General features: G+C 40.1%; 1 protein-coding gene across 2 annotated transcripts in view; it reads left to right on the forward strand.

The window, feature by feature from the left end:
- The window catches only part of THOC1 (THO complex 1), a 32,059-nt gene extending 18,258 nt beyond the window's left edge, over positions 1-13,801 (forward strand). Inside the window, exons 10-21 of one of the 2 annotated variants that reach the window (XM_019546801.1) lie at positions 403-511; positions 1,805-1,936; positions 3,402-3,502; positions 5,294-5,360; positions 5,662-5,712; positions 6,194-6,264; positions 7,402-7,497; positions 8,413-8,478; positions 9,248-9,331; positions 9,544-9,691; positions 10,940-11,018; positions 13,398-13,801. In XM_019546801.1, the coding sequence (XP_019402346.1) occupies positions 403-511; positions 1,805-1,936; positions 3,402-3,502; positions 5,294-5,360; positions 5,662-5,712; positions 6,194-6,264; positions 7,402-7,497; positions 8,413-8,478; positions 9,248-9,331; positions 9,544-9,691; positions 10,940-11,018; positions 13,398-13,693 (1,300 nt within the window). In that variant the 3' untranslated portion in view covers positions 13,694-13,801. The remainder of the gene's footprint in view (positions 1-402; positions 512-1,804; positions 1,937-3,401; positions 3,503-5,293; positions 5,361-5,661; positions 5,713-6,193; positions 6,265-7,401; positions 7,498-8,412; positions 8,479-9,247; positions 9,332-9,543; positions 9,692-10,939; positions 11,019-13,397) is intronic. The other variant, XM_019546809.1, reaches the window with a different exon arrangement.
- The last annotated feature ends 671 nt before the right edge of the window (positions 13,802-14,472 follow it).

Here is a 14,472-nt window from a genome sequence, read left to right on the forward strand (position 1 = left end):
GGAGGCGCTACTTCACGGTCAGGGCGGCTAGGGTCTGGAACCAGCTTCCAAGAGAAGTGGTGCAGGCTTCTACCCTGGGGGTGTTTAAGAGGAGGCCAATTCAGCCAAACTTACTCAGAACAGTGATCCGAATCTCCAAATCCAATTACTGGCCTCCGAATCAGTTGAATACAAATTGATTACTTCCCTATTTGCACAGGCCTATTGTGTGGGGGGTGGAGAAGTGGTCTCCTATATAGCAGCTAAAATGAGTACAGTCTTGTTGTCCAGAATTATTGCCTCTTCATTTATCTGACTTACAAGAATACTGGTATTTACTGTGGTTCTGTATTGTAAGAATGGACATAAATTTGTCCAGCATGTCTGTCAAAGCTGCATTCAGAATGAAGCCTTTGTTTTCAGTTCCATTCCAATAGATTACAACCTGTATAGAAAATTCTGGTCACTTCAAGATTACTTTAGGAATCCAGTGCAGTGCTATGAGAAGGTCTCATGGAAAACTTTTCTTAAGGTAAATCATGTTCCTATTTTATTGTATACCATTTGTGCAAAATTAATTGGATTAATGAATTACATTTTTATATACCTAGAGTAGGGCATCTAACAAAGAAGAGAGATATTATTTCCTGCCATTTATACAAATGAAAATGCATTGTCATTACAATTATACTTTAAAAAATATACTAAATTAATCTTAAAGTACAGTCATAAGAGTAATAAGCTGAACTTTTACCTGTTAATCTGCTGAGACATATGCAAAGCCAAGGGCACTAGTATCTAAATGTGTAGCATTAAAAGCATTCTTGATAAAGTTCTTATGGACACAGACAGACAGGAGTACACCACCATGTCAAGAATAACAATGTCAGATCTTTTTCACTTATTGGGCTAAGCTGTTTCAAATGTAGCTAGTATATTTGCTTCCATGGAAAACGAAACATTTGAGAAGTGTGACATTTTGAAACAGTTGCTTTTGAAAATGCAATGGCCCCAAATTTCTAGACACCATGGGGTTCCAGCACATTGAATGAGCTATAGTTAAAGTTCCCATGCTGCCATTTTGAAACACGAGACACTGACTACATGTAACACTGCAGCACACCACTCCAGCAGACTCAGTTATTCAAGTCTGCACCAACGCGTTCTGATCGGAACTTGGCAGAAAGTGTAAAGGTACCCCATGAAATTAAAATTTTGTCTACCCCATGTAATTCAAATTGATTCTCAATTCTGTTTTTTCCCTGTGCACACTTTCCATTAAGCCTAGAGGAAGTTTGAGGATTTTCAAACTAGAGGGTATGGATTCTGTACTAGTATTAGAAAATGGGAACTTGAAATGGGGACAAGTATGAGCCTTGAAATTGAACTTGTCTCTTAGCCATAAACATTAGAAACCATACCCATCGTTTTAGTGATGCTGTCTTAAAACCAACTAAGCCCTTCCTCAACAGATGGCAAATTACTTGTATTTTCAGGAGCTTCTTGAAGTAACATTTCAGTAACATTCTTGAAGAACAGCTTGATTTGGATTTCTGCCCAATTCTGAAATGATTCAAGAGGCTTGCTGTCAACTTTTCCTGAGCAAAATGTTTTCATCTGAAGAATATTTGTCATCTGTTTAAATTGGAGTACCTGACTGCCTTGGCCAACGCTGCAGTCCAGTGTTACTATTTGTAGTAAATAGCCAACTTAGAAATAAATTTACTTACTTGAAACCTTTTGGGATCAGCTCCATTAAGGTTTTTCTAATGAAAACAAAATACAGTACTTGAACTTTTCTGTGACACATGTCCTTGCTTTACAGTATTCAGAAGAAGTCTTGGCTGTTTTTAAAAGCTACAAGTTGGATGACACACAGGCCTCACGGAAGAAGCTAGAAGAGCTAAAAACAGGAGGAGAGCATGTGTACTTTGCGAAGTTCCTAACTAGTGAAAAGGTGTGTACTTTGCATGTCTCTATGTATTAAAAAAAAAAAGAGGAAAGGTATGCATTGTAGTAGTGAGACAGTTGCATGTATCGCCTCTCATAAATATGCTGTAATTGTATAGTTAGAGAGCAAAAGTAAAAGTTTAATGCAGGGGTCAGCAACCTGTGGCCCCTTGTGTGGATCTGGCCCATGAAGAGGTCTGATCCTGCCTAGGAAGGTGCTACCTGGCCCCTGGGCAGCACAAGGGATTGGGAGGTTTGCAGCTGCATTGAGCCAGTCATCCTGTCCGCAGCTGTCCCTGCTGTCCTCTTGTGTCTACACTTACCTCACTGCAGAGAGATAGAGTAAGTGGAGATAACTTGAGCTCTTGAGTAGAGAGATTTGCAACGTGTGGTGGCGGCTGGGTTACAAGCTCCTGCTCATGGCCTGTTGCGTGCAGGAGAAAAGTTGCCAAACTCTGGATTAAGGCCTACTTTTTTTGTTATTGCATGTACAGCTGAATTTTTATACTCAAAATAAGCATGTACTTAAATTTGAGCTGTATTTTCTGCTTTATTGTACAGTTCTTTTGAAGCCATTTTTGCAATTTTCTAAGAAACTGAATTCTATAAACATTACTATAAAGAACTGCACGCTTTTGTATTGCTGTATTCTCTTGCATGGTTAGAGCCTGAAATATTGTATCTCTTGGAGTGATACACACCTCTGTTTCTTGAATAACTCTTTTTCAAGCTTTTTTCTTGTTCTTGGGGTCTTGTGGTCACAAACTAATACAAGAAGCTACCCTTTCTGGCATACGAGAAAAGAAGATGTCCCATGCTGTTACTTTACATGTGAGAAATCATTGCATTGTGTTGAGAGTCCCATTTCTAGTTTATATCATCAGACATGATAGATTGTTAAAATAGTGAGTGAATCCAAACTCTTGTACTTGTAGAAGTGACTCATGTCCCAGGTAGAATGTTTTACAGATCAGCAGCATAAAACAGCTATAATGGGTATCTAAGGACCATAGAAGACCATATGCTGCTCTTTTTATATTGTTCTCCACACTTTAATAATCACCCAACCGACAAATCCTGCAGTGTCCCAAGGTGCATATTAGTAAAACTGGAGTGCAATAGCCTCAACTATACTTGTAAACAGTTATATAATCATAGAAAATGAGGGTTGGAAGGCACCTCAGAAGGTCATCTAGTCCAACCCCTTGCTCAAAGCAGGCCACCCCCAACTAGATCACTCCAGCCAGAGGTGAGTAATTTGAACATATGGGCAATCTAGAATACAGATTCTGGTATGCTTCAATAAAATCAGATTTCTGTAGTAGTTGCCCCAACTTGGCTTATCAAAACTAAGCGTATTTTTTTTCTTCTTGAAAGTTTGAAGAGTACCTAAAAATGAGAGTGATGAAACATGATGAGTCATTTCTGCTTAGTGACCTGTTTTGTTTTTTAAACCAAAATCTCTTGTATAGCTCATGGATTTGCAGCTGAGTGACAGTAACTTCCGCCGTCACATTCTGTTGCAGTATCTGATATTATTTCAGTATCTAAAAGGACAGGTCAAATTTAAAAGGTAAGATAGGAATCCTGAGCTTAGTGGGGGATATTGGGTTCTGAGGTCAAGCAGAATAAAGGATTTTTTTAAAGCTCCTTTTAAAAGATTCAGTAGAACTTAGGGCCAGATCTTGCAAGCAAATCTGACTTTTCTGTGGCTTTTGTTGCAAGATCTAAGGCCCCTTAAGCCTCTGGTAGATGTTATATTTATGTCATGATTAACATTAGATTGTGTTATCAATGGTGTTGTGCCACACGTTCACCCAGTTTTTGGTGTCATAGAACAGCAAAAATGTAGAACATCCTTGTGGCTGATTTGTGTGATGCTTTAAATTGAATGTGTGGTGTGCCTTGTCCATGTACCAACTGTCAGCCCAGGGTCTTGAGCCAAGCTGAGCACATGGCTTTGAACTCACTGAGTAGGGGGAACTGATTGATTCCCTGTGCCCAGAACTTGTAGAAGACCTGTGCCCCAACAGACCCATGAAGGGGCTACCCTGTGTGAAACTTTCAGCTTTCTGGTGCAGGGATTATGATTCCAAGCTCCACGTGTGCTGGCAAGTTGAAAGGGTAGAGTTGGGAACTGATCCCTGACACCCCCCCCCCCCCGGAATTGCACATCCTGCCACGAATGTGTGGCATGGCTGGTTGCATGATTGTTGGGATAACATTGTACCATTAAATGAATATTTGCTAAGCATCTACATGTGGAAAAAGTGTCTCCACCTGAAATGGCAGGAGCAATGGCCACAGATCATTATATTTATAATGCTGAAGTAAAATCCTATATTAAAAGACCCAGTTTTAGATGTGTTGGAACACAGCTGTCTGAAGTAGAACAGAAATGTGCTGTTTAGTTATGTGTTGTTTCTTGTGCTGTGCGCTATATGTGTGTGAGTTTGTGTATGTGTGTGTATGTAGACATGACAGTAGCCTTTATTGCGGCATCTCACTGTTGGTGCTTTTTATCAGCAGGTTTCAAAGCCCTTTTTAAAGGTGGTTAATATCATTACCACCCTGAGCCAGGAGTAGAACCCAGTTCTCCAGAAGCATAGGGCAGTGCCCTGTCTGTCAGACAGTACTGTTTTAGAGTGTGGTTCAAACGCAATATTCAGTTCCCAATGTGGACCAGAACTGAAATAAAATGAACGGGGCACCAAAAAATGTTCTAGGTATTTCAATATAATGCTGATGTTTTTGAAATGTTACCAAGTAATTAAACACCCTTCTGACTAAAGGAAATTTTCTGCTCAAACTGTGGTTAATTAGCCATAATCGTGGCTGAATTAACCCTTAAAGTTAGCTAATGCTTGACAAAAAAAACACCCAACCAAACAAATCCTGTATGCTGTGTGTTACATAATAGATTTAATGGGGGACTTATTCCCAGAGTTTCACTGTACAGTGGACTTCTTTTTTTTCGCCACTGAGAAATGAAAATGAGATTTCAGTTCATATTATAGTCCCCTCTTGCTAATGGACCAAGTCACAGATCTTGCAGATATTTCGTTTTCCCTTCCATGTCCCACCTGCAAGTCCTGTTGAGATTCTTGGCACCTATAAAAAGCAGTGACACTTGTCCCAGAAAGTCTACAGCCTCCCCCTCGCCCCCAGTTGTTTGAGATGCCTGTGTTTGTTCTTTATAGTCTGTACATTAATTGCTGCCTTTGAAATGCTGCTAGGTTACTACATAACTTCTTCCTTTGTATTTAGAAAACTGTATTACTGTAATAACAGATTAGACTGTGCTGTCCCTTATGGACTAGGCTATTTTGATTTGGTGATTTTTTTTTTTTCTCTCCCACTCCAGTTCAAACTATGTTCTAACTGATGAACAATCCCTCTGGATTGAAGATACTACAAAAGCAGTTTACCAGGTTTGTACAAAAGAGTCAGGTAAACAATGCTTGCTCTAAATCTTTTCTTGTAATAAAACAGATCCCTTTCTCCCATGTGTTTGGTGTGCTGATAACACAGAGCTGTAGCACAGAAGCTTTCTGTTTAAACTGGTCTGTGTTGTCTTTGCAAATTTGAAAGAATTCTTGGAATCTTCAGAAATACCAGACATTGTATCTGCTGTTCATCAGTCAGTAACCCTGGTTTCCTGTGCTTACCTTCTTTCAAATATTTTACTACATAGGTACTATTTAGTTAATATATGATCTCTTCCAATCGCAGCTTCTTTCAGAAAACCCTCCAGATGGGGAAAGATTCTCAAAAATGGTAGAGGTAAGTAATTAAAAATGGAAGCTACTGCATGTCACAACAGGGTCCAACTAGACTATAAAAGGATGGCATCAGCTTGTAATCTAGCCAGCTAAAAAACATGAGGTAAAAGTAGTTTCCGGTGCTATACCTTCCTTAGATTCTCCTTACCAGTTTCTGTTGGTTTGCGGTGACATTTTCATAGTTTCAAAAGCTTTTTCTCTCACCTATTGTTGGGATAGTTTTGGGCACAGGCAGATAGATGCATCCCCAGACACACATGAATATAATGGGGGATGGGGAGAAGGGACACTGACTGTGCAAAAGAATTAATTTAAATGGTGTTCCTCAAAGAGGTGTCCAGCATATAAAGAAGTTGAAAATATACCTCTCTGATTGTTAAACAGTCTTAGTTGCTTATGGTAGCACATTAACAAATATTTCAGATGCTGATTTTGAAGGTGGAAGTGTTCATTAATATTGGGTATTTCTATACCTTTTTCAGCATATACTAAACACTGAAGAAAACTGGAACTCGTGGAAAAATGAAGGCTGCCCAAGTTTTGTGAAAGAGAGGTAAATGCACAAGTAAAGTTGGAAATAAGCCCTTCTGCTTTCTTTAAACAAAATTATTGCGGAGGACATGTTCAGTGACACAAGTATAGACTAAATAGAGCAAAGGGGTTCTACAGTGTGTTGGAGGAGCATATCACTCTTTCCTGCCTTTTGAGTCTAACAGATTTCAGGCTGAAACAGTGGAACTGCATAAGCTGTGTTACTTTTGTATACACCTTCTCTCTTGAGATACAGATTCCCTCTAAGGGAATCCCTGTTGGTATGACTCCAATGGAATAGCATGGACTGTGGATCTCTGCTGGAATTTTACATAAAAAGGCCCTTGAATGACTAGTTGTCCTCAGGTGACTAGTTGTCATTAAGCAACTACTTGGTTGTGGTTACTGATGTGAAAGAAAGAAAAGGTTGCCTGGGTACAGCCAGCCAACAAAAGCTTTTTGTGCAATTTGATACAGGCCATGTTCAAAACTCAGACTTTAGCCTAAATGTGTCTAAGTTTATGTTTCAGTGCCTTTCATCCTCACCCATCTACACAGATTAACCGGCACCTTCAGCAGTGAGAAGTTTTTGCTCATCAGTGGATTGGGTCTGGGGATCTGGTGGAATTGCTTCATGATCCCAGTGTGAAGAAATGATAGAATGGGCGAGGGAAGAGAGAAATTTACTAAGAAACTCTAAAGCCACGTGTAATTATAAAAGGCTCAACTTTACCACCAGTGGCTGTTCTACTTGTCTCAGTCTCAGCCAGGGTTTGAAAGTCTAGGTAGGTCTTCCCTTAGACTCCTTGGTGGTCCAGGGTTTCCGTTCTTATTCTGTAGCATTGGGTGTGTTACGGAAAAGAAACTTAAATTCCCAGATAGATGGTGAGCAAGCGACATAAACAGACAAGATTACATATAGACTGCTGGAATAAATGGAAGATTTGAGGTGTGATGTGAATCTGATTCGTAGTTATCTCTTGAATTAAAGGTGCAATTTAGTATCAGGCAAATGCAAAATAAAACCCCCGTGGCTTCTCTCTCCTATGTCCAGTTTGCACTCATATTCAGCCACAAACCACACAAAGATCTTTAGTTTGGACCACCAAGTGCTGTCATTCTGACACTCAGAAAGTGATTTTTTACTTTTTACTCTTAGACCACCAGATTTGAAGCCAATAAGACCTGTGAGAAAGAGGCCAGCCCCAGAGGATTTCCTAGGAAGAGGACCAAACAAAAAAATTTTGATGGGGAAGTATGTTAACTTATTGTTTCCATGGTATATGGTATTTTTGTATCAGTGACACTTGTGCTGTATAAAGTGTGGTATCTTTTTGTGAATTAATTTCTGAAATGCCACTTGGGCTGATATCAGGGTCTGTTAAATTCTTTCATACCTCTACAATTCATCCCCTTGGAAGTTGCTTCTGTTTGGCCATTTCCATCCCTGATTATTTTCTGGGCCATCTATTATACTCATTGAATCAAATTTGCCTCTCCTACCTTATATCCTCACTTAAAATACATTATTTCTGTACAATCTATACATACTGGTCTCTGTAACACTCCAGAAATCCTTGTGTATCTTTTGGCATTTTGTGTATCTGTATTTTTTTTTTGTGACTAAATTAATTTATAAGCTCCTTGGGGCATAAACTCCTTATTGTCAGTACATTCCTTTGCAAAATAACTAATAATGAAATGCAAAATATTACAGCCAAATACTGTACTGATTTAGTTTCATCTTTATCAGTAGAAGCAAGAGGTTCTTTATTTTACCATTGTAGATGTTTGGCTAGCCTTGGGAAGGAGAGCTTCCTCAACCTGATGTTGAACTCCATGCCCGTCTTATCAGTTGGTTAGCTGAGAGTCCCTCCAGAATATAAAGTTAATTGCTCCATCTAACACAAATATACCAGGGACAAGCTTTTCAAACTTTATTCTGTTTCTGATCCCAAATCACCAATCAATTCCTAATATGCACCTGCCCTCGTAGTTTGCAAAGATGAATGGGGCTTGTCATTTACTGATATGAATCCAAAACATTCCAGGTTGGTGTATGTCATATGAGAAATTTGGGCAGAATACTCCATTCGAATACTCTATTCATCCTCCCACCTTAATCATTCATTAACTGATTTAACCCGCCTACTTGTGTTCCTCTTTGCAGTGAGGAGCTCACGCGACTTTGGAATTTGTGTCCTGACAACATGGAAGCTTGTAAATCTGACAGTAGGTAAGTAGCAAAAGGTATTTCTTTACCTCCAACCCAACTTCCAGCACTATGATTATGTACAATTAAAAAGCTATTTGTTTGCTGCAGCAAGCGAAACGTGCAGAGTATTTATATAAGTAATGCAGTGCTGTTTATGCTCAGAGAGACAGGTTATAGCTTAGTTCATTCCTTGTCTCTCAAAAATCTCCTTTTAATCTAAAACATCTATGTCTAGGGGGCTAATAACATTTTGTCAACAGTTCTTGTTGATCTTTAATAGAATAAAACCATACCTAAAAGCCCAAATTCACAACCCTTTCACACTGAGTGGTGTACACTCAGGCTAATAGTCACATTGTTTACTGCAGGGGTGGCCAACCTGCCGCATGGCTGCCACAAGTGGCTTAAGCAGCTTTTGTGTGTGGCATGCAACAGATTGGTGAGGAGACAGGAAGCACGCTGGCAGATAGGGCAGGGACCAGAAAGAGCATCAGATCAGGCAGGGTGCACAGGCCAGGAAGCAGAAAGATGAGCAGCAGATCAGGTGAGGAAAAGGGATCCGAGTGGTACTCAGGGAGGATATGGGTCTAACGTATGTCATACCTGCCAAAAAGTTTGGCCCCCAGTGGTTTACTAAATAGTCTGCCTAGCAGGCGAGGGTTGCAGAACTGGGTTGTAATAGATCCAACTGTTTAAGTAAGGGTGAGTAATGTGCATGAGTGAACCAGAGAAAACAGATAAGGGAAGATTCAAGTGTGTGGGGTATGAAGTGCTCATTCCTGTTTCACAGGGAGTACATGCCAACACTGGAGGAGTTCTTTGAAGAAGCTATTGAGCAGGCAGATCCTGAAAACATGGTTGAAAATGCGTACAAGTAAGTTGGTTTTCTTTTTTCTTTTGTGTCTTCATTAATGTTTGTTTGGGTTGATAAAGGAAAGGGCCTGTTCTCTGTAGCAGTGATCTCTGTGCTGGCTTGCCCTTCTGCATGGAAGATTAATAGCCCTCAAATCACATGATAGAGATTTCAGGACATTTGGGATCTGTTTCTCTGTCTTGTATAAATGACAGTTAAATTTATCATTATAGAGCTGTAAACAATTCTAACTATGGATGGAGAGCATTAAGGTTACTGGCGCGCAGAAGTCCCCACTTCTTCCAGCCGACAAATCAACAGTTTAAGAGTTTACCAGAATACCTAGAAAACATGGTAATCAAATTGGCGAAGGAGCTGCCGGTACGTAATGTGACCCGATACTTATTTCAGATAGAACTGACTGACCTCCTGATTGTCCCTTATTCTGTAGACTTGGCGGGGGAGTAGATCTTGGGCTTATGGGAAAGGAGGAGTGCTTGTGTGTTAATATAAAACTTGCAAATAGTCTGATCCATTAAAACCTTGATTTCGTTAACTTTGGAACTGATGATTTGCTGTTAAGAATTAAGAGCTTAAAATGTGGCTTGTTAAACAATTGACTATGACTCAAAATATTTATAGAAACATTAGGATTTTGTGTGCTGAAGGGCAGCTGCTCTTGTGCTGCTGAATAAAGTCATAAAAAAAATAAGAGTGATGCTGGCTTTGGGGCCTTATTTCCTTTAATGGTGTATAAAGAAAGCCCAAAGGATTGTGAGATTTAAATCCTTTTGCCTCAGAAATATCAGGATTTACTGTTTTAGTTATGCCTGTTTTGTTGAATGACATCCTTGGAGGACCCAGGCTTTGTGTTTGCAAGTTTTCTCAGCTGTTGAGATGGGAGAAAAATACGTTTTTCAAATATTACCAGAAAAGTTTTTTAATCAGTCACTTGAGTTAACTGGCTGTAAATATATATATTTTTTGACGTTCTAAGCACTTGAAATGGTTCTTCCTTTTCAATCAGATTTCACTCTGTGTAGTTAGCTCATCATCCATCAGCTCCTACAGAAAAATTTCACTAGATGAGACCTTAAGTTAAAATGTAGAACAAACGGGAGTCTTTTGTTAAACCTCTCAGATTTTTATTCATCCTAAAGAAGCCACTGGTCCTTCCTGCCTCTACCCTGCCGCCCCAAGCACCCTGCATCAGTGTTGGTTTTTGTTGTATGTCATCTTCAGGTAATACAAAAAGGAAACTGGGGGGGAGGCTTGAGTGAAAAATAGGAAGGACAGGAAAGGCATTGAAATGCTCACTCTCCTGGACTTATAGGGAGATGATTGATTTCCTCTAAAGCAAGGAATCTTTGTGTATCAAATACTTGGCTTTTGCTATCTTGAAAAGAATTGGAGATATTCCTGTGAGACCAGGTCATCTGGCATTTTTTTATTATTAGAACATTTGTTACTAGGGTTTGGGATATAGAAGAATAAAAAATGGGTGTTTTTTTTTACAAATGGGTTCTGTCAAATTTTCCATTCTAGCAGGCATGCCAGGTACCATCACAGTTATAAAGTTTCTCTTTAAACACAGAAGTCATCCAATGATATTCAGTTCTTTCATTGTAGCCTCCTTCTGAAGAAATAAAAACAGGCGAGGATGAAGATGAGGAAGATAATGATGCTTTGTTAAAGGAAAACAATGAAAGTAAGGCTTGCATGTTCTTGGTCTTTTCAAAGTTTCACTCTTGATGCATATGTAGAAGCTGTGTTTTACCCCCTAGGTCATCCATCCTGTTTAACCCCATGTTTCTGACCTGTATATGTTTAGCACTGGTGTTCACATGAAAAACGATGCCCATTTCACATCCCACTAAGCTAGCAATCACTTAGTGCCCCAAAATGTGCATCACTGAGTGTCCAACTAAAATTCAGAGTTAGACCATGAACACTTCCATTAGAATCTCAGCATTCCTGTTGGGTGGTAGGTTTTTACCATGGGACCAGATACTGATAATACAATGACAGTGTGGTTATGGATGGAAGTTTCTTTGACTACTTCCCTGCCTGTCCTAGTGCTCTTTGAGGATTAAATTACCATGGGATGTCTGCTTCTAGACTCACAAGGTACTTCCAGGACAGAGTCTACTTACAGGTCCATAACACCTTGTGCAGTACTTCCTGTCTCCATGATCTCTATGAGTTCCTTACCTTATTTCTACCTAAACACCACACAGGCAGAAGCTTACCTATGAGAGGAAAATCCCTCCTGATAAACTCAATAGCTTCTTTCAATTTTGACCTTACATTTGCCTCCTGCTCGTTACCTTGTCATATTCTTACTCATAACTCTCCTCTGCCGTCTCCTTTGTCTGTGCATTTGCCCTTCTCCATCCTTATCCATGCCTTCATCTCATTCCACCTTTCCCTCTGTGGCTTCCTGCTATTCGTGCTTTAGCCAGCATGTGCAGATTGCTCCTGCAAGTTCCAAGCGAAATTGCTCCATCTCCAGAAACCTTTGATAGTTGCCCATTCACATCCCGATTGAGGTCAGATGTTTTCCTGTTTAAAAAATTTTGCAGGCTTCTATGTACATGTCCACTCCATTTCTCTGTCTCATCCAGCACCTCTTTTCCCTTCCTTTCCAAATCCCACTACTGCTAGTGCAAGTCTTCTCTTTAGCTTAGCCCCACCTGGAACAGCCTTCCCACTGCCACCTTGCTGATTTTCCATCTCATTTTAAACCTCCTACGGGAAAGCTGAGGTGGCTGTGAACTGATGCAGCTGGTGGACACTGCTTCTTAGCAATTGTGGAAATGTTCAGAGTGCTTTTGTCGTCTATTGTTTGTGGCCTTCAGTTCCTTTCACTTGATGTCATGAATTCAGTTGCTATAAAGGAGTGTGACTGATAAGTATCAGAGGGAGTTAAGCTTTCAGAGTATGCCATCTGGCTCTTGAAACTGTGTGAGGGGAGACAGCAATGTAAAACAGCATAACCCAGCTCCATGCTTAAGTAATTCATCTATTAATATAGCTTGAGAAGACTGTGTGCAAATAAATGTAGCCATTAAACCATACTGATTGCAGTCCATGACTTCCTACAAGTTTGTAAACTCACTTGTATAATCTCTGCAGCATTTGTCTTCTCAGCAAGACAGTTTATTGTTTTTTATCTTGATGGCAAAAGTGTAAATAAGAGAGAGTATTTTAAGTATAATAATGTAGACAAACTGGCTGAAAATCCTGGGCACCATGTGCCGTAGGCAGGAAGACATAATACATTCCCTTTCTGGGCCTTCAGTAATAAGAGTTAAGGGAGAGGCATTTTATTTTCTACAATATTCATTTCTTAATCATATTTTAACAGATTTTGTAGCAGCAGGACATTGGCCACTGTGGTCCCCCTGCTTTACTTGTGGCAGGCCAGGGTGTTTGGGGTTGCCAATGCAGTTTTGCTAATAGGTTAGACAGTATATTTGTGTAGGCTGATTTAGATAGTGATAATCCTGCTATTGGCAGGGACTTGGACTAGATGACCTCTGGAGGTCCCTTCCAGTCCTGTTTTTCTATGATTCTGTGAACAGAGACAAGTTAGGTTCACTCTGCATGATTTCACTGACATACTTTTTTCCAAATACAATGATATTTCAGTGACAACTTTAGATGGTGAGACAGCCATCAGTACTGGGGCTGAAAATTGCAGTGACTAGCCAGGGATTGCTGGTTACAGGGATGGTTGCTCCTGAGATTCTTAAGAACCTAGCAGTTGTTGTACCTGATCATACCAGTGTTGTGAAAACCCTCAGATGTATGTTATTGAGAGGTGTTCACTAGCAGTGAAGTTCCTTCCTAGCCCCCAAGAGTGAATAGTTTATGTAAATTGATTGTTTTTAAACACTACTGAGATGGGATTTGAAGCATACAAGCAAAATGGGGGGGGCGTTGAGTTGTTGTTGGGTTTTTTGGTTTTGTTTTGGGGTTGTTTTGACTGAAAGGAGTAGAACAGCCAGAGTCTAAGCCTAAAATCGAAAGGAGCTTTACCTGCTGTATAAATCTCTGCTTTGTTGTTGTTGTTGCTTTTTTTAAGGTCCGGAAGTTCAACGGGACAAACCTATGACGGGGGAACAAATTGAGTCATTTGCTAACAAGCTGGGAGAGCAGTGGAAGGTGCTTGCTCCGTACCTGGAAATGAAGGACCGTGATATAAGACAGATTGAGTCAGACAGCGAGGATGTGAAGATGAGAGCAAAGCAACTGCTGGTTGCCTGGCAGGATCAAGAGGGGGCACATGCCATACCCGAGAACCTGATCACAGCACTGAACAAAGCTGGATTAAATGACCTTGCTGAAAGCCTAACAAATGATACTGAAAACAATAGTTAACTTCTCAGAGCAAAAAAATTTTGTTGAAATAATTGTGACTATTGTTGCTACGGGAGATTCAATAGGTCTCTTCTGTTTAGTAAACAATAAAACCTTTTTATAACATTGTTTAGTTGCATAGAATTTCTGAGAAATGAAGGCTTCATTAAGAATGCTGAACCAAAAATAGTAAATCCCAGGTCTGCCTTACATTATGGAAATGGGAAAGAGCTTTTTTGATGCCTGTGGTAGACTGCTATCTTGGTACCTTCAGATGGGCCACAGAGAGACCCAGGGCTTGTGTATACTTGTATACAACTTTTGTGTGGCTTTTTGGGATAAAGTTGGCACTACTGACTTGACTCCCATCTCCCCATAGAAGAATGAGGTAGGAGTAAGAGACATACTGTGTGGGTTAAAGGTGGAAAACGTAAATGGATAAAAGGAACTGAGACTTGAGCACAGAAATCTCACTGAGGCCATGAACCTAACTTGCAATTCAGAACAGGCCTGGGCATTTTTGTGGCTAACAAGAATGGCCAGTACAGGATGCATTATTTTATTTTTTTAAACCTGCCTACTTCAAGCCCTGACATTAAGGGTTAGGTTGAAGCTATCATGGGGGATGGAGGATTATCATGTTCGCCAAGGAGGGCATAGCGTATTGCAGGGGTGGGTGTTTTTCGGAAGGTTTTTTTGTAGCATCTGCTGCAGACTGCTGTCCGGTGGGATATTTGGACTGGGTCTGATCCAGTGTGGCAATTCCAGCATCTTTATCAGTTATGTGAAATATTTGGTCT

This window comes from Crocodylus porosus, unplaced genomic scaffold (assembly GCF_001723895.1).
Source record: "Crocodylus porosus isolate Cpor-Errol unplaced genomic scaffold, CroPor_comp1, whole genome shotgun sequence".
Classification (NCBI taxonomy): Eukaryota; Metazoa; Chordata; order Crocodylia; family Crocodylidae; genus Crocodylus; species Crocodylus porosus.